Source organism: Psittacula echo (assembly GCF_963264785.1).
Source record: "Psittacula echo genome assembly, chromosome: Z".
Classification (NCBI taxonomy): domain Eukaryota; kingdom Metazoa; phylum Chordata; class Aves; order Psittaciformes; family Psittacidae; genus Psittacula; species Psittacula echo.
In genome coordinates, this window is record NC_137742.1 from 49,908,385 (window position 1) to 49,931,786 (window position 23,402).

Below are 23,402 nucleotides of genomic sequence, written 5' to 3' on the forward strand. Positions count from 1 at the left end.
TATGCTACTGCCTTGGGAAACTGACTGTCATTAAAATAAACCTGGATCTGTTCCTCTGTCTTGCTCATCAACAAGCTGTACCAAACGTTGGAAGCCCTATTATGTGAAACAACTACTTAGGCTTGTAAATATTCAGAAAAGCAGGCCTATACCTATGGATTTTGGCACATACCATAAAATCATAAAATGGTTAGGGTTGAAAGTGACCTTAAGATCAGATAGTTCCAACCCACCTGCCAAACGCAGGGACATCTCACACTAAACCATGTTGCTCAGAACTCCATCCAACCTGGTCCTGAACACTACCAGGGATGGAGCATTTACCACTTCCTTGCGCAACCTGTTCCAGTGCCTCACCGATCTCACAGTAAAGAACTTCTTCTTTATATCTAACCTGAACTTCCCTTGTTTAAGTTTGAATCCATTACCCCTAGTCCTATCACTACAGCCCCTAATGAAGAGTCCCTCCTCAGCATCCTTGTAGATGCCCTTCAGATACTGGAAAGCTGCTATGAGGTCTCCACGCAGCCTTCTCTTCTCCAGGCTGAACAGCCCCAACTTTCTCAGCCTGTCTTCATACAGGAGGTGCTCCAGCCCCTTATCCTTGTGGCCCTCCTCTGGACTTGCTCCAGCAGCTCCATCTCCTTCTTCTGCTGAGGGCACCAGAAGTGCACACAGTGCTCCAAGTGGGGTCTCACAAGAGCAGAGTAGAGGGGCAGGATCATCTCCTTTGACCTGCTGGTCATGCTCCTTTTGATGCAGTCCAGGATATGGCTGGTTTCTGGGCTGCAAGTGCACACTGAAGCCTGCTCATGTTCAGTTTCTCATCAGCCAACACCCCCAAGTCCTTCTATGCAGGGCTGCTCTGAATCACTTCTCCACCCAACCTGTAGCTGTGCCTGAGATTGCCTCATCAAGATGTAGGACCTTGCACTTTCTGAGGCAATAGGACAGAGCTGAGTCTCTTATTGCTAAAAATGAGAGGAAGGTGCCCTCTCACAACAGTGCTGTCAGTCGTAGGAAAGCTCACATCTCCCTTAAGAAGGGGGGAAATTATGGCTTCGTTTTCAAGGCAACATCTAGGTTTATGCATTCAGGGCTGAATCCCATCTTTGGGGGTCACGCAGTCACCAAGTTGGATGCTAGCTGTACGTACACCTGTAAGGGATGATGCAAGGTAGTTTTCCACTTATGAGCAGTGGCGTACCACAAAAATGGAGTAAAACCTCCTTGAGTGGAAGACGCTGCCCAAAACAAGACAAACCTGCTCCCAGTTTGCAGGTACCCCAAAACAGCCTCACCCCTCCTCACAAGAAACAGAACACCTTGAAATGGAACAAACCTCTCTGGTAAGCACTGAGACTCTCTGAAAACAAAATAAATGCTGCTGGTGAGCATCTTCCAAAAAAACCCCTAGAGGTGGAAGGTGTCCCTGCCCATGGCAGGAGGGTTGGAACGAGATCATCTTTGATACGCCTTCCAGGCCAAACCATGCTATGCACTATGACTTTATTTGTTCATGGTTTTTTAAAAACCCAACACTTTCTTTAAGTCCACAGTAGGGCTTGTTTCAAAATTCTGAACAATAAAGGATTATTCACATCACAGTTGATTAAAATAGGCATCTCTTTTCTGAGGCACACTTTTTTATGGTGATAGAACCATCAAAATGGAGTTCCCTATGACAGCAAGTAATTGTGCTCTGTCATTGAATTATTTTAAATTATTGGGTCACTAGAAGGATATTAAGAATGCTTATATTGTAAAAGTTACTGAAATAAATCTGAAGCTTGAGAAAGAAATTCTAAAGCAATCTCTGAAATACTGTGACTCTTGCCTAAGTCATTACACATTTTAAAAGCCTTGTAACCCACAAGGAATGCTGAACCATAATTTCCTCACAAAGCACCTTAATCATCTCCACTTCTGACTGTCCAAAGAGGAACAACTTTTCATGAAGTATCAAGTGGCTAGCTGCAAAATCAGTTTCTTCTCAAGCAATTTGTGATGACTTTTCCTCCCCAACCCCTACACAGAAGGTGGTAACCACTTCTGGATGTCTAAGTCTACATATTCAGAAAAAAATTAAATAAATTATTAACACACAATACAGACCCACAGTGAAGACACAGGGTTCCTCACTCCACCCTCAATACAAAAAAAAAAAAACAACCCACCAATCAACAAACAAACAAAAACACCCAAGCCAAACACAAACCCTAACATTTAAAGTAAGAAATATTTTCTTAATAAGATAGTCTTGATAATGTTGCAAAATCAAGCATCTCTTCGGTGGCAAATTCATTCTGCTATCTAAAAATGAAGCTCATTTACGAAAGGATTTAAAAATATGGAAATGTTTACTAAGAAATATGCTTAAAAATATGGACGTTAAGTATTTGAGTTGAAATAAAAACCAGAATATATTTTAGTTACATTTACCCTGAAACAATGTTGTAGTTGAGAGCTGGGTGATCTTTTGGCACAGGAGGTACAAGAGGCTCTGGCTGCCATTCTTCAATCAACTCTTCTTTTTCCTGAACAGGAGAAAAGGAATACTTCTCAGAAAGATTCCCATTAGAAAAGACACCATGCTCTAATGAACAGTTGCTAATAGTTGTATCACAAATTACGTATCCTAATATGTGTCACCTTTCTGAGATACTAAGAATTGATGCTATCTCAGTATGTTCAGCTGAGGGGCTCCAAAACTCTTCAAAAGGAGGGAGATATAAAGAACAACAGCCCAGCTGTGCCTGTGCATTAAAGATCTTACCATATGATAATCAAGAGAAGATATACTAACTTGGTATCCCTGCCAAATTTTAATCAATACTGTCTTATTCAATCTATTATTACAAATCTCCCCTAAAGTTTATGTAACTGAATACAAAGTACATAATAAGTGAATATAAATGGCTTCACTTCACATTCTCAAGTCTTCAACAGTGCTGTTTAAGCAACTGTGGCATTAAAATACTTAGCAAAGTAACACATATGTGAGCAGGACACAGTGCAGAAAAACTGCCAAATGCTCAAGAAATGGTAATTAGAGCTTCTAAACCACACGCCCCCCTCCTAATCATGGAGAAATACTGAATGCACATTTATTTTTAAAGTGCTTTAACTATTTGGAAAACCTCAGATGAATTTTCCAAAGGACATGCAGTAGACCAGCGTAACAGGTGCATTAGATTAGTTTCACATAAATTAGCAACCACTCAGGCAAATCACCAAAATCATCCTTCATACCATGAAAGCAGAACTTTCCTGAAGCATTATTTACTAGTACAGCAAAACACACCTGGTAACATATTTGTAAACACAATAACTTTGAATGATACAACTAAAAAGGGTTTATGTTTCTCTATTATTTAAAAAAGCAGTAGATTATATAATGCTACTTATTTCAATATTAAAATATAAATTCTGAAAATAATTTTCGAGAACACCACAGCAGTATCTTTTTCCTTTTTTTCTTCAAATACAGTTTTCAAAGCCTCTGACAAACAAAACCAAATTAAGATACAAACAAAATCAAAAAGAAACTACACACAACACAGTCTCCTGCATTTTCATCAGTTTCCTTTTACCAAACTAATGAATAACTTCTTCCTAGGTAATTCCAGAATACTAATTAATATTCCAGAAGCTCCACAAAGGTCTATTTCAAAACACAAATGGAAATTTTAATAGCAGTCTATTTCAGAAAAGATCCTTCTTACGTGAGCATAGTCACTTGTGTTTCTAATATTTTGCAGATGTAGTTTAAATACCTTTTTATTTAACTTTCCTATGTTAGATTTCTTACTGAAATGTAACCCACGTGGCATATGTTTTAAAGGAAATAAAATGCCATTAATATGTGCAACAGAATTGAATATACTCAATATTTTGAAGTGGCTACATTTATGTCAGAAAAAGTGCTTAGTTTCTTTAATCACCATAGAACAGACCCCATCTGGAGCCTTGCACACAGCTATGTATGCACTGAAATGCTGTACCACAAATTAAGAAAAGCATTAAAGTAGGGGGGGTTATTAATTCATCCCATACTAGGGCTACCCAAAGCATGGCAGCAGAATTTAACGCTTCAATTAAAAAAAATCCAAATAGGTAACTCAGCACCAGAGAACAAAACAGTAATAAATACCATCAACTCTTACTAATTACTACATTCTCTTCTCAGACCTAGTGTTTGACATGACCCAGCAAATACCTCAAGAACCCTATGGGAGAAGGCTATCAGAAGATACAACCTATAACGATTAACATGCGAAAACAGTACCAAAATGGTGCAAAAGCATTACCCAAGTTCAGGTTAACCTCAGAGTAGAACCACAACCCTGTACGCTGAACTCCATTAATCCAAGATAGAGTGGCAATTCCATCCTCATCTCAGAACAGGTACTAGTGTGCATCTTTATACTGTACTGCTATTTGGAAAAAAATACCACAGACAATTTAAAACTAAATGTGCTAACTCACAGCAGCTGCTACAGTACAGTGCTCTCAACCACAAACACACTTCTGTTCCTTGTTTAGGTACTGGTAGTTACAAAAGCAGACAAATTAAAAAAAATTAGAAAAATTATCCAGATGAAAACTAACTCAGCAAAAGCAGAATGGATATATAGCTGAACTAGGTCCTACAGCGAAGTAATCCCAACCTAGATCGGTTGATGTTACCAGTAAACTATCCTGAATTACACTTGCCCAGCAGCAGCTTAGACCTCTTCACAAGAGTTCAAAGAGCCTTCTGAAAAAACAGAAAGCAGGATGTATGCATGCTCATGCAGCCTTCACTCTGCTCGTGTAACAGCTGGTGTCAAAAGGCCCTAAAGTCCTGATGTATGGTGTAGCTTGTATCAGCAGTTTTGTGTTCCTTTTAGAGCACAGAGTTTGGGGTTTTGTTGGTTTGGGGAGTCTTGGGTTTTTTTGTTTGTTTGGGGATTTTTTGGGGGGATGTTGAGGTTTTTTTTTGTTGCTTGGTTGTTTTGGTTGTTGCTGGTTTTTTAGTAAGGGAGCAGAACAAATCAGGTGAGAAGTGGTGCAGCTTGTCAGTTCTGGAAAGACAAATAAGAAAGGCATTAAATGACATCAAATGCCTAAAGGGAAAGGACTTAGGAAGCATAGTGTTTATTCTATTTAAGACTTGAAGACAGAGAATATTTGAACAGCTTTTATACCCCATGGTTCAAAGGCAGAGTATTCAACATAACATACCTATTCTTCAGAGAGGGCAGAATTGAAGCTCTGCAAGCACGTACTTAGATTTTTCATTTAAGTCTAATATTTTGAACTAAGAGTAAAAAGAAATATCACCAAGCAGCTTAGGAACTGACATACAAATTCAATTAAAATCTTTCTGTGTGGAATCTAGCAGAAAGAAAAACAGTATTTATAGCACACTGTAACTAAAATAAATCAGCATAGTACAACTGCAGTCAAAATCTGTGAACACAAAGATAATGAGCAATTCATAATTAGTACTTCTCTTCCCCACTTACATTAAGTTGCAAGAAGTTTCCAATTTTCCCTTTGAAATGTCTGCAGCACACTAACTGCAAAGGTGACAAACCACAGATGCGATGTGGCAGTATCCTGATTGTATTTTTTTCTTAACGCAAAATAAAAAATACAGAAGACTAAGCCTTGTTTCAAACAATGCAGTATCACTAATTCTAGATCATGTTCATTCTCATCCGTTACTTCACAATCTGCTTTATGATGTAGGAATATAAACAACAAACAACTGCATCTTCATGCCTTGGCTCTTTCCACACGTACTTAGGAGAGTAGTCTACCAAAAGCTTCTGTGACAGAAGTTATTTCATTATGGTGGGGGATTGGAGATATTGGTGATTAAAATGAGTACTAATCTCAACTTAAAACTGCCATTCACGCTGCAGATGTGACAGTCCACACCTCTTTTATACATCAAGTATCTCGGTAGACTGGCCTGTCCAGCTGACTTTTCAGGGTAAATGTGACCATCTCCCTTTGACCAAAGGACCAGACCAGAAGGCGGCTTTTGTACAGTGACCCTACATTTGTAACAGCACTTTAATCTTTTTCCTCCCAAATAGGCACCAAATTGTATTAATAGACAATACTCTGGGAAATATAAGTTATAAAATGTTTACATGCACATTTTATAATTGTAATATACAGATTTAATACATTTGTGCATATATATATTAATATTTAAAATGTGTTTAGCTAAATATACACACACACACATATATTTAAAGGAGTTTGGGTGATTGTATTTCATTTTTTGTGGTTTGTACTTTTTAAACACCAGATACCATGGATAAGAGAAATATTTGGGTATAAACATATCTAACCCAAATTACTAAAATCAATTGCTTTGTTGACCCTGTTTTTTAAAAAAAGGTAGCAATTATATTCATGAAAACAGTTCTTAGCTAGCACTAGTGTTTTCAAACACTGTCATGCATGCATGCATTTCATGATCCAGAAGTTAGCATTTTTTTTATCTGCTGGTCCTCAAATAGCGAGTCTTTAATTTTCATGGTATTTACAGAATCATGTATCAGCATGGCATAAATAGGCACAAGCTGTGGGCTTGAGTTTTCAAACTATGCTAATACTTAAGAGAATCTTCACCTACATAGGGAGTCTTTGCTCAAAATGACTGAAAACCTTTGCAAGAACAGATTACACCTGCTCTTCCCTGTAGAAAAACATCGGATCAATCTGAATGCTGTTCCTGCAAGAGAAAACAATTGTCGCTTACAGTATTTCTTAGCCACGAATCAAACATTTGTCTCTTGACAGGAACTTTCCATCCTAATACTGCTCTAATAAAACAGTTCTCATGCTACTCCGCAGTGAAAATTCTAAAACGAAAGAAAACAACTATTCCTCCCACCTACAAATGGTAAGATAAAAGCTCAGTAACATTTACTATATACAGACTGAAAGGCACATACCTTGGAAAAGCACTCTCCTTTCACACAAATGGTTGATGACTGAAGAATGAGCTTGTAGCTACATGATGTCATGCAATTATCCACAGCCTGCTCCAGTCCTCAGTGGCACTTTGCCACTTGCCTATAGATTTTATTTTGGGCAAAAAGCCCACAAGAACTTCTATGACCAGCACCTTCTCTGGCCACAGACTTATCTGTACTTCCCAAAATCCCAACCATCAGGAACTTACAGACAGGTTAACTTTTTAGTTAATGATTTGGCAGATTTCATTATTTTGGAATAGAACCAATAGGAATACCTACAAACACTGTTACTAAGGGATGACACAGTCAGTTTATTATGATTACTGAACTAGATTTCATACTCTTTTGCTACATGTTTGACTAAACCCAGAAGCTATCTCTGGGGCAGATTTCTTCACTGTTTCAGAAGTATGACTCCTAAGTACAATAGGTTTCACAATGTATCATCTACCTCTGCTTCCCCAAGGACAGACTAGTCATATCATATTAAAATGGCTGTGCAATAGTGGTATTCCTCTGTAGTATTTATTATGCTGATATCCAAGTATCATTACACAAGTGGCTGACACAAAGATAATCTGAGCTCCACCTCCTGAGCTGGCCTATCTCCAATGCTTGTATCAGAGCAACCTAGAATTCCTTTCTCCTATGGTGAAGACTGAACAACACAGCATGAATCAAACTAGAACCAACCAGAAGGCAAATCAGCAGCCTCCTTGCTGAACAACTGGCATGTTAGTACACACAGCTGAACACACACACAGAAGCGCGGATGTGTGGGGCACCATACTGTATGAAACAGCCTGTACTGGGCCTGGCTGGGATGGTGTTACTTTTTTTTTTCTTTCTTAGCAGCTCATATAGCACTGTGTTTCAGGTCTGTGACCAAAACAATCCTGGTAACATGCTAATGTAGATAACACGCTGAACAGTTTGTGTGTTATTCTGCCCCCACAGTGAATAGATTGGGGGGTGCACAAGAGGTTGGGAGGGGACACACCTAGGCAGATGACCCAAACTAACCAAACAGATATTCCATACCATACAATCTCACGCTCAGCAATGAAAGGGAAAAGAGGAGGTTTAGGGAAGTTAGCCATCTTTTGCTCAGGAACTGGCTGGGAATTGGTCCACCCATGGATGTGGTGAGCAATTGCTTTAGCATCACTTGTCTTCTTTCTCTCTTCTTCCTTTTCTCCTTTGTTTATTGAACAATCTTATCTTCACTCACAACTTTTTTTGCCTTTACTCTTCCTCTCCTCTTTCCCTGTCCTACGGGTGTGGAAGAGACAGTGTGCAAGCAGCTGCATGGTGCTTAGCTGCCTACTTGGGATTAACCCACAACACAGACCAGTATCAACTATCTGTAAATTTTTAGTGAAGATTAAGGTGCATTTGTTAATAAATGCAATAAAAAACTAACATTGTTAGTTTTTGTCATGGGTTTTTTGTTTGGATGTTTGTTGGTTTTTTTCTCCCCACACAGCCATTTCCCTACACAAAATAAATGAGCTCTTTTCCCAGCTATCACTTACACTGTAGAGTAAGAGATGGTATCACTCCAAACCTCTGATGTGTCAGTCTGCTTAAGTCCACCAACTGTAAAAGTCTTATTCACACTTTCACTTTGGTGTTGTATTTATGGTTACTTTCAATAAACTATCTGTAGACAAGACAGGCTCTTCCAAATAGAGCTCCTCCTATGGAAAACACTGCTTCCATCTTCATCTTTGGCTGAGAAAAATAAGCATGTCCCCGTTCATGTCCTTTTTATTTTCACATTCAGAGAGCGCATCCCACAGTACTTTAAATATATCCAATGGCACCCTCTGACATTATACAGCATGCACAATTACAGACAATGTCTCCGACAAAATAGTAGACAGAGATCTCAAAACCAAACTCTATTTATTCCTTATAGTCTCCAGCCAGAAGTCAGGAAGAAATGCCAGTCAACGGCATTGCAAAAGAAGAAAACTGCTAATAAATGAAAAAGTTTTTTGGAACCCACTTAACACTGTAAATTCTCAGTTTTATTACTCACAGATACCATGTGTATAGACTGATCATTTTCCTGCTCTCTGCAATCTTTTAGTTCATTTTATTTGGTGGGGGATTTTTTAGTATAACTTTCATTTTTAGAACGCCATTCATTGAGAAGAACTAATGTCAGTTTTTCACAGCTTAGCAGTTACGTTCACATCAGTTATTTTGTATTTCTCAGATTCTCAAACACAGTCCTACTTTAAAAGCATGAACTGAAGTATTTAAGCAATAAGTAGTTTCTTAGTCCAAAGCAAGCTTATCCTTTGAAATCCTAAGAAAAAAACAGCACATTTTGTGATGCAGCAGGGGTTCAACAGCCAAATGTATTGACAGCTATAAAATATTTCTCTAAGAAAAGTATTTTTTCATTATACCTTAGGTGTTAAATCAGATCGCTCTTGAAGCTTGTATGTCTTGGAGAAAAGAAGTCTGATTATCCATAGAATCAGAATTCCTTCTAAAATGAGATGGTAAGTAGGAGCCTGAAAATAAAAGCACAAAAATAAGTCTACACAGAATTCTATCTGAATCAGTGTGACACTATGCAACAGTTTTGTCTCTACTAGTAGACTCACAAAAAAACCAAACAAAGCTGATCAACTGATATGTATTTCTAAACCAGCAAAAGCTATATGAAAATGGACTGCCTTGCAACTACTACTTGTAGCTGTTAACTTGAGTTTCAATGGATTTATTCTGTTGTTAATAAACAAGGCAAACTAAATTGATAAGTGGCTTCAGTTCCACACATGCACACAACTGAATACTGAGAATAAAGGCAGTATGGGTTGCACAAGTATCTGTGAAAGCAGAAAGCTTTCACAACAAGCAGAAGTCTCCTGAAGAGCTTGAAGGTGTGTGTCATCTATATACACCCACTTCAAGCCTACATTCTTAAAACTCATAGTCCACCAGCTGCACAGCTATAATTATTTTCAAAGAAACCTAATCCTGTCTGCATAGCCCATTTTGGCCTATGGGCTGTCCATGGCCTGTTTCACAGGCACTTTGAGCAGGTATAACCCAGCTCTGTCACCAGAAGCAGTTTTGCTTCTGTGTCATTTACCCTCTGCATGGACACAAGATTGAGGAATATATACAGCAAACCAGAACAGAGAGCTGATCCAACTTAAAGTCAGCCTCCTTAGGTGCTTGGAGGGAGGAAAGTCAGTTTCCTCTGGCAGCACAGCTAGTTTGAAGTAGATGTGGAATTACAGCATCAGTACTTGCCATGTAATTTTAATGATGGGTTAAGTTATTCCATCTCAGAAAAGCTCCTGTCTACACTTTGGATATCTACTACTTTTAAGAAACTCAAAACACACACACACTAGCGTACTTCCTCTTCAACTCAATGGAAGAGCTCCCACTCACCAGCATTCTCAGGTAGGATCTGACCTGCCAACAAAGGAAGTGGAATGAACCACACATCCAAAAACTAAGGGAAATTGAACACAAGTTTTTGAAACCAGTAAGGAGTTCTATGACATATCAAACTAAAAAAAAAAAAAAAAATTATAAAAAAATTATCATTTGCAGAGTACATTTCAGCTCACCAATCATAGAATGGTTTGGGCTGGAAAGGCCCTTAAGATCATTTGTATTCCGGGCTGCATCAAAAGGAGAGTGACCAGCAGGTTGAAGGAGGTGATCCTGCCCCTCTACTCTGCTCTCGTGAGACCTCACTTCGAGTATTGTGTACAGTTCTGCTGTCCTCAACATAAAAAGGACATGGAACTGTTGGAACAAGTCCGGAGGAGGGCCATGAGAATGATCAGGGGACTGGAGCACCTCCCATATGAAGATAGGCTGAGAAAGTTGGGGCTGTTCAGCCTGGAGAAGAGAAGGCTGTGTGAAGACCTCATAGCAGCCTTCCAGTATATGAAGGGGGCCTATAATGATGGTGGGGAGCAACTCTTCATTAGAAACTGTAGTGACAGGACAACGGGCAATGAATTCAAACTTAAACAAGGGAAGTTCAGGTTAGATACAAGGAAGTTCTTTACTGTGAGGGTGGTGAGGCACTGGAACAGGTTACCCAAAGCAGTGGTAAATGCTCCATGCATGGTGGTGTTCAAGTCCAGGTTGGACAGAGCCGTGGGTGATATGGTATAGTGTGAGGTGTCCCTGCCCATGGCAGGGGGGTTAGAACTAGATGATCTTAAGGTCCTTTCCAACCCTAACTATTCTATGATTCTATCATTTAGTTCCAAACCCCTGCCACAGGCAGGGATGCCTCACATTACACCATAACGCCCAAGGCTCTGTCCAATCTGGCATATACCATGGCATCTAAAGAACACACAGTATGGTAGCAGTAGAAGTCCACACAAACTACTTGCCCCTGCTTTCCAGTGTCTACAGTTTTTCTGAATTCAGCAGTTGAGACCGTGCTAAGCACTTCTATGTTTGTACTGCAAACTGCAGTATAAATTCTTTAAAACATATCAATCTTTGCCAAAGGAAAGGAGGGAAGCAGACTGTTTATATAAGAACACAGCCTATAACCAGGACATCATTTTTAATGTCATGAAACAAAGCCTGGATACAAACTTACTTTTTCCTTCCCTGTGAGGGTGGTGAGGCACTGGCACAGGTTGCTCAGAGAAGCTGTGGCTGCCCCATTCCCGGCAGTGTTCAAGGCCAGGCTGGATGCATCTTTGAGCACCCCTGGTCTAGCGGAAGGTGTCCCTGCCCATGTCAGGGGTGTGGAACTATATGACCTATAAGTTCCCTTCCAACCCAAACCACTCCATGATTCTATGAAACATGCCATGCTGATTCCCTCCAGGAGACAACCTAAGCACAAACATTTAAAAGTAGTTTTTTACTTTTCTAAATAACACTTAAAAGTCACAAACCCTGATCTTATTATATTCACAGTGAATCTTATTAAGGCTTAACGCTGTGGTATACACCTTAAATGTAGCTCTATAAACAAAAAAAACCCCATAACATCTATTTTTTTCAATATACGAGCACGCTGCACACACATATATTCACTATCTTGGCCGTGCAGCCCTACAGACGCGGCAGTGATGCCCAGCCAGCTCCCGGCTCAGTGCAGGGAGGCACGTCACCACCCTGAGAGCCTCCACCCACCCAAAGCAGCTCCAGCCCCACCGGTTACCGGCCCCGCGGCAGGTCCGGCTCTACATCCTGCTCCCAGCACCCGAAACCAGCGGCCCAGGGACAGGGCGCCTTCACACGCATCGCCCAGGCTTCGGCAGCCACTGGGCGACTGAGGGCCCCGTCCTCCGGGAGGCGGCGGCGACACCCCTTCACCCTATCCCATCTCGGTGGCGAGTGCCTGCCAGCTTCCCGAGCCGAGGAGCCCCTGCCCCAGCCGCCCGCGACGCCGATCGGACAGCACCTCGGTCCCGAGCCCCAGGCCGCACCTCGTAGAAGGCCTGCACCATCTCCACCAACACCCACTGCTGCCCCATGCCAGCCGCCGCCATCGCCGCGATTCCCACTTCCGCCTCCTCCGCCCACCGGGCGTAGCCGCTGCCGTATGCCGGCGTCAGAGGCGGAGGGGCAGGGCCATGGCCGCGGGAGAGCGCCCCCTCCGGCGCGGCGGAGCCGGGGCAAGCTGCGAAAGGGCCTGGAAGCCGACGGCCCGGGAAGAGGACGGGGCTGGGTCCGGCCGGGCACTTCCGCGGCCCTGGCGGCGTGCTGCGGGATGGGTGGTGGAGTGGCACCACGGAGGAGAATCAAGTACAACCTTTACCCAACAGTACCATGTTCACCACTAAACCATGTCACTAAGGGACTCGCCTACACCGGTTTTCAACACTTCCAAGAATGGAGTTTCCACCGTTTGGCTGGGCTGCCCGTTCCAATGCCTGATCACACTCTCACCAATCTAAATTTCCCGTAGAACACCTTGAGGCTGTTACCTCTTGTCCTATTGCTTGTTACTTTGGAGAAGAGACCAACCCCCACCTCACTACAACCTCCTTTCAGGTAATTGCACCCCAGTCCTGTTTGTTGAACATGCTGATGTAATTTTGGCATCACTTTCTCCACACCCATAGGCTCCTTCGGCCCCATGCTGCCCCAGGGTGGAACTGCTAAGGGCAGAGCCTGTGCTTTGTTACCTCTGCTGCCTCTAACATAGTTGCTGCCCCTGTGCCTGTAAACCAGTGACTTCACTGCTATAAGAAAGAGTTGTTCAGATACTTAGCCAATGAATTAAATGGCAAAAGCAAAACCAAAATGTAGCGGAAATAGTAAGTAAATTAAAATGAGAAGAGAAACTACAGCTCTAAGAGTCCTGCCAAAGTGAGCAGCCACAAAGCAGAGCACTGTTGGGAAGAGAAACCCCATTAAGAGAAAGTGTAACAGTGCACAGATGCACCTGAGTGTGGGGAAGTGACCAAGTCCCTCTGCATTGCACCATGAAACTGCACCCTTTGGGGCTTCAGTCACTAGTCTTTGCCATGTTTAGAGTAGATGGGAACCTGGGACAGCAGTTGATTAAACAGATTATAGCAAAACTCTTGAGTGCTGTGGCTACCTACAAGCAATCACTATAGTTTTACAGCAGACGGTTAAAAACAGTGAACTTTACTTTCACAATGACTGAAATGTGTAATAGTTAATCTTCTCCCCAAGTTTCTGTACTTCATGACACACTTGTCAAATTTCAGGCTCTACACAGTAAAGAGAAAAAATGCGTTTTGAGGCTATCTGAAAATTCAAAACAGAGACAATAAATGTCCCCTTTGTTTAAGCTGCATCAAGATTGGTCTGTTCACTGTTAAGTACTTCTGTGGCCATTGCATCATGCCAGAGGACTCTTGGGAGATGACTACTGCCAGCCTCCAAGAATGTGTCTGGTATGCATCCCAGTCCCAGATTGTCCCCAGAAGAGCGGGCCATACTAGTTGTCTTGGGCCATAGATTAAGTTACACCGCTGCTCTCAACATCAGATTCTAATTCTCAGTGTATGCGTATGATTGGTAGACTAAGAAACTGATTTTGTGAAACGGTTTGTTTCAAGCTTGAAATGCAGTGAGGTTAATAACGTACTAACCAGCCGTTCTTCTGGCAGTGAATTCGAGTTCCTTGCCTGGATTATCATAGGCTGGGTCTGTCATAATAATGAGCCTATCCCTATTGTTCAGCAGTTTCATTGTTCCAACACAAGGCTTGCTGCTAATTGCTTAAGGCTGCTATACTTCTGACAGCAAAAAAGAGGGGGAGGTGAAAGGAGATGTCCTTTGCAATGACAGTTTTTGACTGGGAAGAAAAGGGAAAGGAGAAACATTCTGAGTCTATCTCTGAAGTTAAAGTCCTGACAAAAGGTTTGAACATAGACACTTATGGAAATTCCTGCTTTGAAAGCATAAAATTTTGTTTTCTCCTCATATCCTCCAGTCTCACAGGATTCTTCATCTGCTCTTATTCTGGACCTTCCTCACCAACCCACGTGTGTGCACGTCTAGAGGGATATGTTATCACTGGCATTATGGAAACGTGGTGGGATGACTCTTATGACTGGGGTGGTGGAAAGGAAGGTTATAGGCTTTTTAGCAAAGACGGACCAGGCAGAAGGGGAAGGGTTGTAGCTGTTTAAGTCAATGATATGCTGGAGAGTATGGAACTCTGCCTGGGGATGGGTGATGGGCCAACTGGGAGCCTGTGCATTAGGATCAAAGGGAGAACTGTGACGGGGGACATTACTGTGGGGGTCTGCTACAGACCACTGATCAGGAGGAGAGTGTGGATGAAGCCCTCTATAGGTGGATAGGAGCAGCCTCATGCTCTCAGGCTCTTGTCCTCATGGAGGACTTCAACCACACTGATTTTCTGTTGGAGGGATATCTGTTGCATGGCACAAGCAATCTGGGAGGTTCCACAATTGTGTGGAGGACAACTTCCTTTTGCAATTGCTGGAGGAGCTGACAAAGAGAAGTGCCATGCTTGAATGCTTGACCTTGTGCTCACCAACAGGGATGGGCTGGTGGTGAATGTGATGCTCCAGGTCAGCCTTGGCTGCAGTGATCATGAGATGGTGGAGTCTGAGATCCTCAGGGCAGTGAGAAGAGCACGCAGCAAGCTCACTGCCCTGGACTTCAAGAGAGCAGACTTTGGCATCTTCAGGAACCTGCTCAGGAAGGTTCATGAGATGAAGCCCTAGAGGGAAGTGAGCCCAAGAATGCTGGTTGACATTCAAGGATCACCTGCTCCAAGCTCAGGAGTGTTATATCCTGACCAGAACGAAAAGGGTGGGAAGCCCAGTAGGCCTCCATGGATGGATAAGGAACTGCTGAGAAAACTCAGAAGGAAAAAGAAAGCTTATAGGAGGTGGAAGCAGGGTCAGGCAGCCTGGGAGGAAAATACAGGGACATTGTCCAGGAAGCTAAGGATCAGGTCAGGAAAGCTAAGGCCCAGTTGAAACTGAGTCTGGTCAAAGATGTCAAGGATATCAGGAAGGGCTTCTATAGATATGTTGCTACCAAAAGAAACACTAGGGATAATACGGGCCCTCTCTGGAAGGAGACGGGAGCACTGTCTATCTTGGATTTGGAGAGCCTGAGGTTCTAAGTGGCTTCTTTGCCTCAGTCTTCACCAGCAATTGATCCGACTATGCCACTCAAGACTTGGGAGACAAATGCAGGGACTGTAAGAATGAAGATCTTAGGCCCACTGTAGGAGAGGGAAATATAACCCCCATTTTCAAGAAAGGGAAAATGGATGACCCGGGGAATTACAGACCAGTCAGTCTAACCTCTGTGCCTGGCAAAATCTTGGAGCAGATTCTCCTGGAAGGCATGCTAAGGCACATGAAAAACAAGGAGGTGGTTGGTGACAGCCAGCATGGCTTCACTAAGGGGAAATCCTGCCTGACCAATTTGGTGGCCTTCTATGATGGGGCTGCGGAACTGATGGACGGGGGTAGAGCAGTTGACGTCATCTACCTGGACTTGTGCAAAGCATTCAACACTGTCCCGCATGACATCCTTGTCTCTAAATTGGAGAGACAGCAATTTTGTGGATGGACCACTCAGTGCATAAGTAATTGGCTGAATGGCCGCACAGAGAGAGTTGTGATCAACAGCTCAATGTCCAGCTGGAGATGGAGATGTCCTTCAGGGGTGGATGTTTGGACTGATGCTGTTCAAAATCTTTGTCAGCGACATGGATATTGAGTCCACTGAGTGGGGTTGAGTGTGCCCTCAGCAACTCCGCCAATGACGCCAAGCTGTGTGGTTTGGTTGATGCGCTGGAGGGAAGGGATGCCATCCAGAGGGACCTTGACACACTTGATAGGTGGGCCAATGACAACATCATGAAGTTCAAGCAAGCCAAGTGTCAGGTCCTACACCTACAATGACCTGGAATTGTAGGTCAGGGCAATCCCAGGCACAGCTACAGGTTGGGCGGAGAAGTGATTCAGAGCAGCCCTGCAGAGAAGGACTTGGGGTGTTGGTTGATGAGAAACTGAACATGAGCTGGCTTCAGTGTGCCCTCACAGCACAGAAAGCCAACAGTATCCCGGGCTGCATCAAAAGGAGTGTGACCAGCAGGTTGAAGGAGGTGATCCTGACCTTTTACTCTGCTCTTGTGAGACCCCACTTAAAGCACTGTGTGCAGTTCTGGTGTCCTCAACATAAAAAGGACATGGAACTGTTGGAGCAAGTCCAGAGGAGGGCCATGAGGATGATCAGGGGACTGGAGCACCTCCCTATGAAGGCAGGCTGAGAAAGTTGGGGCTGTTCATCTTGGAGAAGAGAAGGCTGCGTGAAGACCTCATAGCAGCTTTCCAGTATCTGAAGGGGGCATATAATGATGGTGGGGAGGGACTCTTCATTAGGAACTGTAGTGATAGGACAATGGGTAATGGATTCAAACTTAAACAAGAGAAGTTCAGGTTAGATATAAGGAAGAAGTTCTTTACTGTGAGGGTTGTGAGGCACTGGAAGTGGTTACCCAAAGGAGTGGTAAATGCTCCATGCATGGCAGTGTTCAGAGTCAGGTTGGATAGGGCCTTGGGCAACATGGTCAAATGTGAGATATCCCCACCTACGGCAGGGGGGTTGGAACTAGATGATCTTAAGGCCCTTTCCAACCCTAACTATTCTATGATTCTATCATTCTATGATCTTAAGGTCCCTTCTAACCGTAACCATTCTATGATTTGGTGTTCTGGGTGGTGAAAGCTTAGCTTGTATTACTGCATTTGTAGCATGCCTAGTTGTAATTTGTTGGTTCTGTGGTTATGCTCAAAAAACAATCAAAAGGTAAATAAAGTGTTGAGAATGCAATCCCATAGTGGCAAGGAGAATAGCTGGATAGTACCAGTTAGCTTTTTTTAGTTTTTGTTCTCTTGAAACCTGATGCTAAACCAAGATGATACTGGCAGCAAGCACAGAAAATGTCCAAAGTCAGTTGGAAATTTAATACTAATACCCAAAATTGTGTCTCAACTCCTAGTGGGAAGCAGAAAGATGTTGCAAGAGTACTGTGCAAGTGCCAAGAAGAACTGGAATATCGAGTTCCGTAATCTACCTGATATGCAGAGGTGAAACTGTTCACAAGACAAGTGGAACACAGGATAAATTTAGCATTATCTCAAGCCATGCACCACTGCATCTTGGAAATGTGTTTAATCCTAGTTTTGTAGTAAATTAGCTCTGAATTAACTTTACCAGCAGAATCCTGTCATAGATCTGCCTGGGAAACACCTGGAAATTGCAACCTTTGACACAAGCTTTGTGTAAGAGTAAGGGTATATACTGGTCAGAGGAGCAGTGCATTCTAGCAATTCCAAACTGTATCATGGCACCCTGAACACCTGTTGTGCCAAAGTGGCATGAAGTTGAAATGACATGATGTTTTACTGGCATACAGTGGGACCGAATTTTACCTCAACTCTTTGGAATCAATGGCAGTTGTAACTGTGTATGAGTGGCCAGGATCCTCTTTTTAAACCATATTCAGCCAATGGTGGACCTTTGGAACAAAAAGCTAACTTAGCACAGAGGTGATCGTAGGCACAGCAGTCTCTCTCCTGCTTACACTTCTTTTCAGTCCTATTCCCCATGTGGGCTTGGCAGCACTGAGCTAAGCACCAAAGTTTCCAATACATGACAAAACTGTCTTAAAATGGAATTGGCAGCTATGGCAGCTATTGGCAGTGATGACTAAGGAAAACTTCACATAGTTGCAATTGCATGCCTCAAAAAAAAGGATCCATTAGAAAAAGTAATGAGCATGAAGCTGCCCATTTAATGCTGTGGGCGTACCAGTATGCTTTGACTCCTAGGTGAAGGTGAAAATTTGGTTGTTCTAGTCAGATATTAGAATCTTTTGAAGTAAGATAATTCAGTCTGTTTTTTTGAAAATGGCACAATGTGCACTGTAGATTTCATTTGTCTGCAAAGAATAGGCAGACAATTAGGCAATTACACAGTCATGATGTTACAGGCAGGTGTCTACATCCTACTTCAGTTTCACAAGAGATCTTCAGCAGACCCTGTGAAAGATTGTGTCAGTATCAGAGACAAGCTTTTCCCTGCACTGGCGTGTGACTATAAGTGCTCACCAAAATTTCATGTTTAGCATGTGATCCAGATGCAGTGAACCTTGTGAAAGCTGCTTTTTTAAGATTAAAATGACAGTTTTATTCTCTTGATACAGAGAAATACAATAGATACCTGTATTCTAGCACTAGCTTCAATTAATTTGCTTTGGATCAAGTATCACAAACCCAGTTCCTAGTATTAAATTTCAATGCATGTTTAATCCATTCAGGTAACAGATCATATTTAAAGATTAAGGAGAGATTATTTTCCTCATTTTTCTACAGCTAATTGTCAATAAATCTTTCTGATGAAAGGTAGAAAAGAACTATTGAACTTTTTCAGGCCTGCAGAAAAAGAACACAGAACTCAGATCACAACTGGGATAAAGTAGTGCTCTGCGCAGTGGTTGGTTTTGTTGGCCTAAGGGAAAATGGAATGACAGCAGATAGCTGCAGATTTTGGTGAAAGCAAAAGCATCTCTTGATCATACTTCTATTGTGGTGCATGTGACTTGGTTTCTGTTAGCTTCTTACATCTATGTAACACCACAGGGCATAGAAGTATTGTAGTATGCATGCTGTCTTAGCATGCTAAGGCTGAAAGTTTATTTCAACTTTTAAGCCAGCTGTAAGTCTTCAGAAACCAATTCCAGGAGCTTTGAGAGCAGTTTGAGCTGTCTATAAGAACATAATCTTTGTTTTTCCTCTTTAATGACTGGGTTTCTTCACTAAGCTCTGCAGAATATTCAGTGTTCTCAGAAATTCCATTGTGCTGACTGTAGCAAGCATTGATTACTAATGCATTCATTGACTCTGTGACACCTTCTACAGATGCTGGTGGGGCTTTTTCTGGTTTTTTCTTCAGTTTAGCTCCATTGATGTTCATGTGGTTCTGCATTATAATGGTAACTGTAGTCTGCAGCATGTGATTGTGAAACTCTTAACAGCATACTTCAGTTTAGAAACAAGAGACTTCAGATGGTGTTGTCAGAGAGAAGTTTGAAAAGTTACAGTAACTTCAGCATGTTAATACAGGGTTTTCAGCATGGAGTTTGCTTCCTTGAAAGGATATTTCAAAAACTGCATGTAAAAGAAGCAACTAAATTTCAGCCAGAAAAATGCAAAGTAGTCCTTTGCCAACTCATCGTTCTTGCTGATCTACTGAGGCACAGTTTACAGATCCATGTTACACATACCAGAACACAAGTCAAAATTCTTTGTGGTTATAGGTATAACATGTGTGCATGTGTTGGCAAAGCTAGTCAAGTCTGGCAGGCAACACCTTGCATATGTTTGCTACTCAGAGAGTTGCAAGATAGCTGATACAAATTCAGAACAGATGTGGCTTTAAACATTTTTTAATTGATAAAACTCTTTCAAGCTCTGAAATTCTTACCTGGCTCTTAAACTGTATGATTTTACCTAAGTAAAGCCTGAGTAAAAACATGGCTCCTTATTCAACTGTGTTTCGTAGCAAACTAGTGGAATACAAATTATCTTCTCCATTATGAAGCATCCATAGTCACCCCAGATGTTTCACAAAACTAACTGTAAGCAGTTAACATCTGAAAGATAAAATAAATGGGATAAAATAATAATGCCAGGATATATAGTGATTGAGAACCCCTCCACACACTTTTCCCACACAAAGTATTTGTTTAAATGTACCTGTCAGAGGGACCTGAACTGTAGGATTTAACAGGGAATTGAGATAACAACGGAGTCCTTGTCAATGGGTGAATATTGGTGGCTTTTCAAGACAAATTCTGATCCTTCCGAGACCTCTGAAAATCTAAGTGAAAGTCTGCTGGAATGAAAGTAATGTGCAAGTTGGGTTTTGAGGATTTTCAGAATTTCCCAGTGCATCATGAAACACTTACTGGTTTTGTAGCTTTGCTTCTGTAAGATGTTTGCACTGGAGGACAAGTCTGCTGCACGTTTACATCAGCTGCTGAAGCTAGTGCGCAGTTTCAAGTGAGAAAAACTGGCACAACTTAGCTTGTGCTCCATCTGAATATTCTGCTAATTATCCCTGATTATCCTGGTAGTATTTTTCCCTCCTCTTGAAGGAAATGGCTGCAATTTTGCAGCTATAATGATAGGCTATTTAAAATATAAATTCTTATTTATACCATTGTTTCACTTTAGAATTCATATTGAAAGTAGGATAGCCAATGTCTTAGAAGTCTTCTGAGAAACGCAGTGGACTAGAGCTTGCCTAGCTTGTGCCATTTTGGCTTGGAAAACAAGCAAGCCTGTTTTCAGTTGCAGTTTCTTCTTTGTGATTTTTATTTCTGTACTGCTGGGTTATATTCTGACTGATTATTTTAAACCATGGCACTATTCTTATTTAATGTGTAAGATGATAAAGCAGCTTAAAATCAGTTGGTCTTTGCTTAAACGCACTAACACAATAAAACAACTCTCCAGATATTCTGGTTTGTTTTCCCATAAGACAGGAAAGGACAAGCATGTTGACTTCCTAGACAGTTATAAAATAGAGAATGTGAGATAAGCACTTACTTTCTCTGACAAGTATGAATAACTGAGACCACTGATGGATGCAAATGCAAATACTTGTTTCTTTAGGGGAGTGGGTGAAATCTGGAGAAAAGTCTCATAAATGCTTCATTCTTGAAAAAAAAACCTTTTTGCTACATTTCTGTTCAAAGAAGCTGATTAACTTTATGAGCTGTGATGGTTCATGTCAAAACCAGGAAGTAATCCAGTCTCTTTCTGTCGTGGTAGGTTTGCTGTGTTTTTCAGTTATAACACATTTAATTTTTGTCTAAAGGAAAAAAAAAAAAAAGCATTGAGAACATTTAGACGCACCTCTAAGCAAATCTTGGTTCCTATGTGTCTGGGAGATATAAAGTCTTGGTCTGATTCTCTGAGTCATGTCTGTATTTATATGGAAAGAAAAGGAAACCATTAGGTAGATTCTGCAGCATTTCTACTGCAGTAGTTCCTAGGATTTCTGTGTTCAGTTTTGTGATGCTGTAAAGTTACCTGTGTTTTCTTCAGCTCCAAGCACAGCTGGTGAAATGAGAATCATATATTATTAAATTGTCCAACAATCTTATCGTGAAATGGGTGGCTTGTGCAACAGAAGTTTTTACAGTCAATTCATATTTCAAGGCTTTTTGTGTATGGATCTCATCAGGAAATAAGTGAGACAATAAGAATTTGGAGTTGTGGTACCAGCATTCCCAGACACATTTCATTATTCCATATGGAGAAAAAAATGTGTAAAAAGCATTACAGTACATTTTCCAAGTTATTTTTCTGTTAAAAATTTTAACCAAAATTGGACATGTGTGGCTAGCTACAGAAACAAGGCCTTTTTTCCCCCTTTAACCACACTTGTATTGCCTCATAGAGAAACTTGTGCAAATGTTCAGTACCAGATTGTTGGCCCTAAGACTACAGCAGTCTTAACTATTGCAAGGTTTGAAAGAATATCATTGTGGGTTAGATCTTGAGACTCCACCACCAAAGAAATTCTTGATGAGTGGTGTCATTTCTGTAACTCCACTGAAGTAGCTCTGACAGCTAACAGTGGTTGTCTGCTGTAACTGATTCAAGAGAATTACTCCTGTTCCCATTACCTTAGAGGAGCTGTAATGTTCTAGTATCTAAAGCTGTGAACTTATGCTTACTTAAAGTTGTGCACACTCAGAAATTAATTCTGCTGCCCTCAGAAATGTAAGGTCAAGTACAAGATATCAAATAAAAAAATTTCCAATTATTTTACTTGCTTTCTGATGTAGATCTCTAACCTGCCAAAACCAGGCTCTGAAATAGGTATTTAGGTGCCCAACTGCATGAAACAAGTTCTGTGTTAGAAAGGAAATACGTTAAAGACCCAGACAAGAAATTTCAGTGGAGCATATTTATGGACTGCCTAATGATTTTTGTGTTAAACTGGCAAATTTAACTAAGAATAATCATCCTAATTTTCTTTGTTTGAAAGTGTAAAGTAAAAACTGAATTAAGATTTGCAAAAGTTTGGTATTTTCTCTTGATCTTTCAGTCTTGCATTTACAAAAACATAGAAGAAACATATTTTACATATTCCTAGACCTTTGTGGAAACAAGTGAAGTAAAAAAAAAGTGTGCTGCTCAGCAGATGTTCATGTAATTTTGCAGCTGCTAGCCTTTTTACAAATGCAAAGTGATGGGCACAAGGGGACATCTGCTGCCAGTGAGAGGCAATACACTGAAACCACTTCACGCTACAGTTCATGCAATAGTGTTGGAAAGTAAAAACAACAGAGACTACTATGCTTCCCTTACACATTTATGCCAGACTCTAGGAAAGATCTGAGGATTTCTCCGTGTGTGTGTGCTTGTTTGTGTATGTGTGTGTGTGTGTGTGTGTGTGTGTGTGTGTGTGTGTGTTAGGAATCGGCAGCAAGAAGGCCAGATGGGATAGCTGGAAAATATTTTTTAGTTCTTGATTTGTTCACCTCAGAGCTGTAGGAAGGGTTTGCCCCCCCAGATGCTTCAGCAGCTGTTTGAAGGGACAGTTTTGTTGCAGTCCCTAAAAATCCTGAAAACTCTTTCATCCAGCAAAGCAAGGTGCTAGGCCAACCCTAAAAGGCCACTACATGAAACAGATGTGTGCTGCGAATAAACAGTAGGATCAGGAAGTTATCAGTTTGGATCTGATGTGGAGGTGGTCTCATTGCAACTAAATTATTTTTAAAGTATGTGCAACTTGCGTAGGATTGGTTAATAGTCTTGAGCCAGTCCCTTGTGAGTGTATCAATAGGTAGAAGGCTACAGTAATACTGAAAAACTTTTCTTAAGTCTATTCAGTGATATTTCATTGGAAAAG

At 41.4% G+C, this 23,402-nt stretch overlaps 1 protein-coding gene across 7 annotated transcripts in view; it reads right to left on the reverse strand.

Moving 5' to 3' along the window:
• The window catches only part of SPTLC1 (serine palmitoyltransferase long chain base subunit 1), a 37,822-nt gene extending 25,307 nt beyond the window's left edge, over positions 1-12,515 (reverse strand). For 2 of the 7 annotated variants that reach the window (XR_013958801.1, XM_080638104.1), the window contains exons 1-5: positions 12,428-12,482; positions 11,587-11,828; positions 10,404-10,427; positions 9,404-9,511; positions 2,443-2,537 (exon numbers count right to left, since the gene is read on the reverse strand). Coding sequence is in view for 5 of the 7 variants with exons in the window: in XM_080638104.1 (XP_080494230.1) it covers positions 2,443-2,537; positions 9,404-9,511; positions 10,404-10,427; positions 11,587-11,805 (446 nt within the window). In the remaining 2 variants the exon portion in view is untranslated. Of the gene's footprint in view, positions 1-2,442; positions 2,538-9,403; positions 9,512-10,368; positions 10,468-11,586; positions 11,829-12,427 lie in introns of all 7 variants that reach the window. The other 5 variants (XM_080638109.1, XM_080638106.1, XM_080638105.1 and 2 more) reach the window with 5 other exon arrangements.
• Between the last annotated feature and the right edge of the window lie 10,887 nt (positions 12,516-23,402).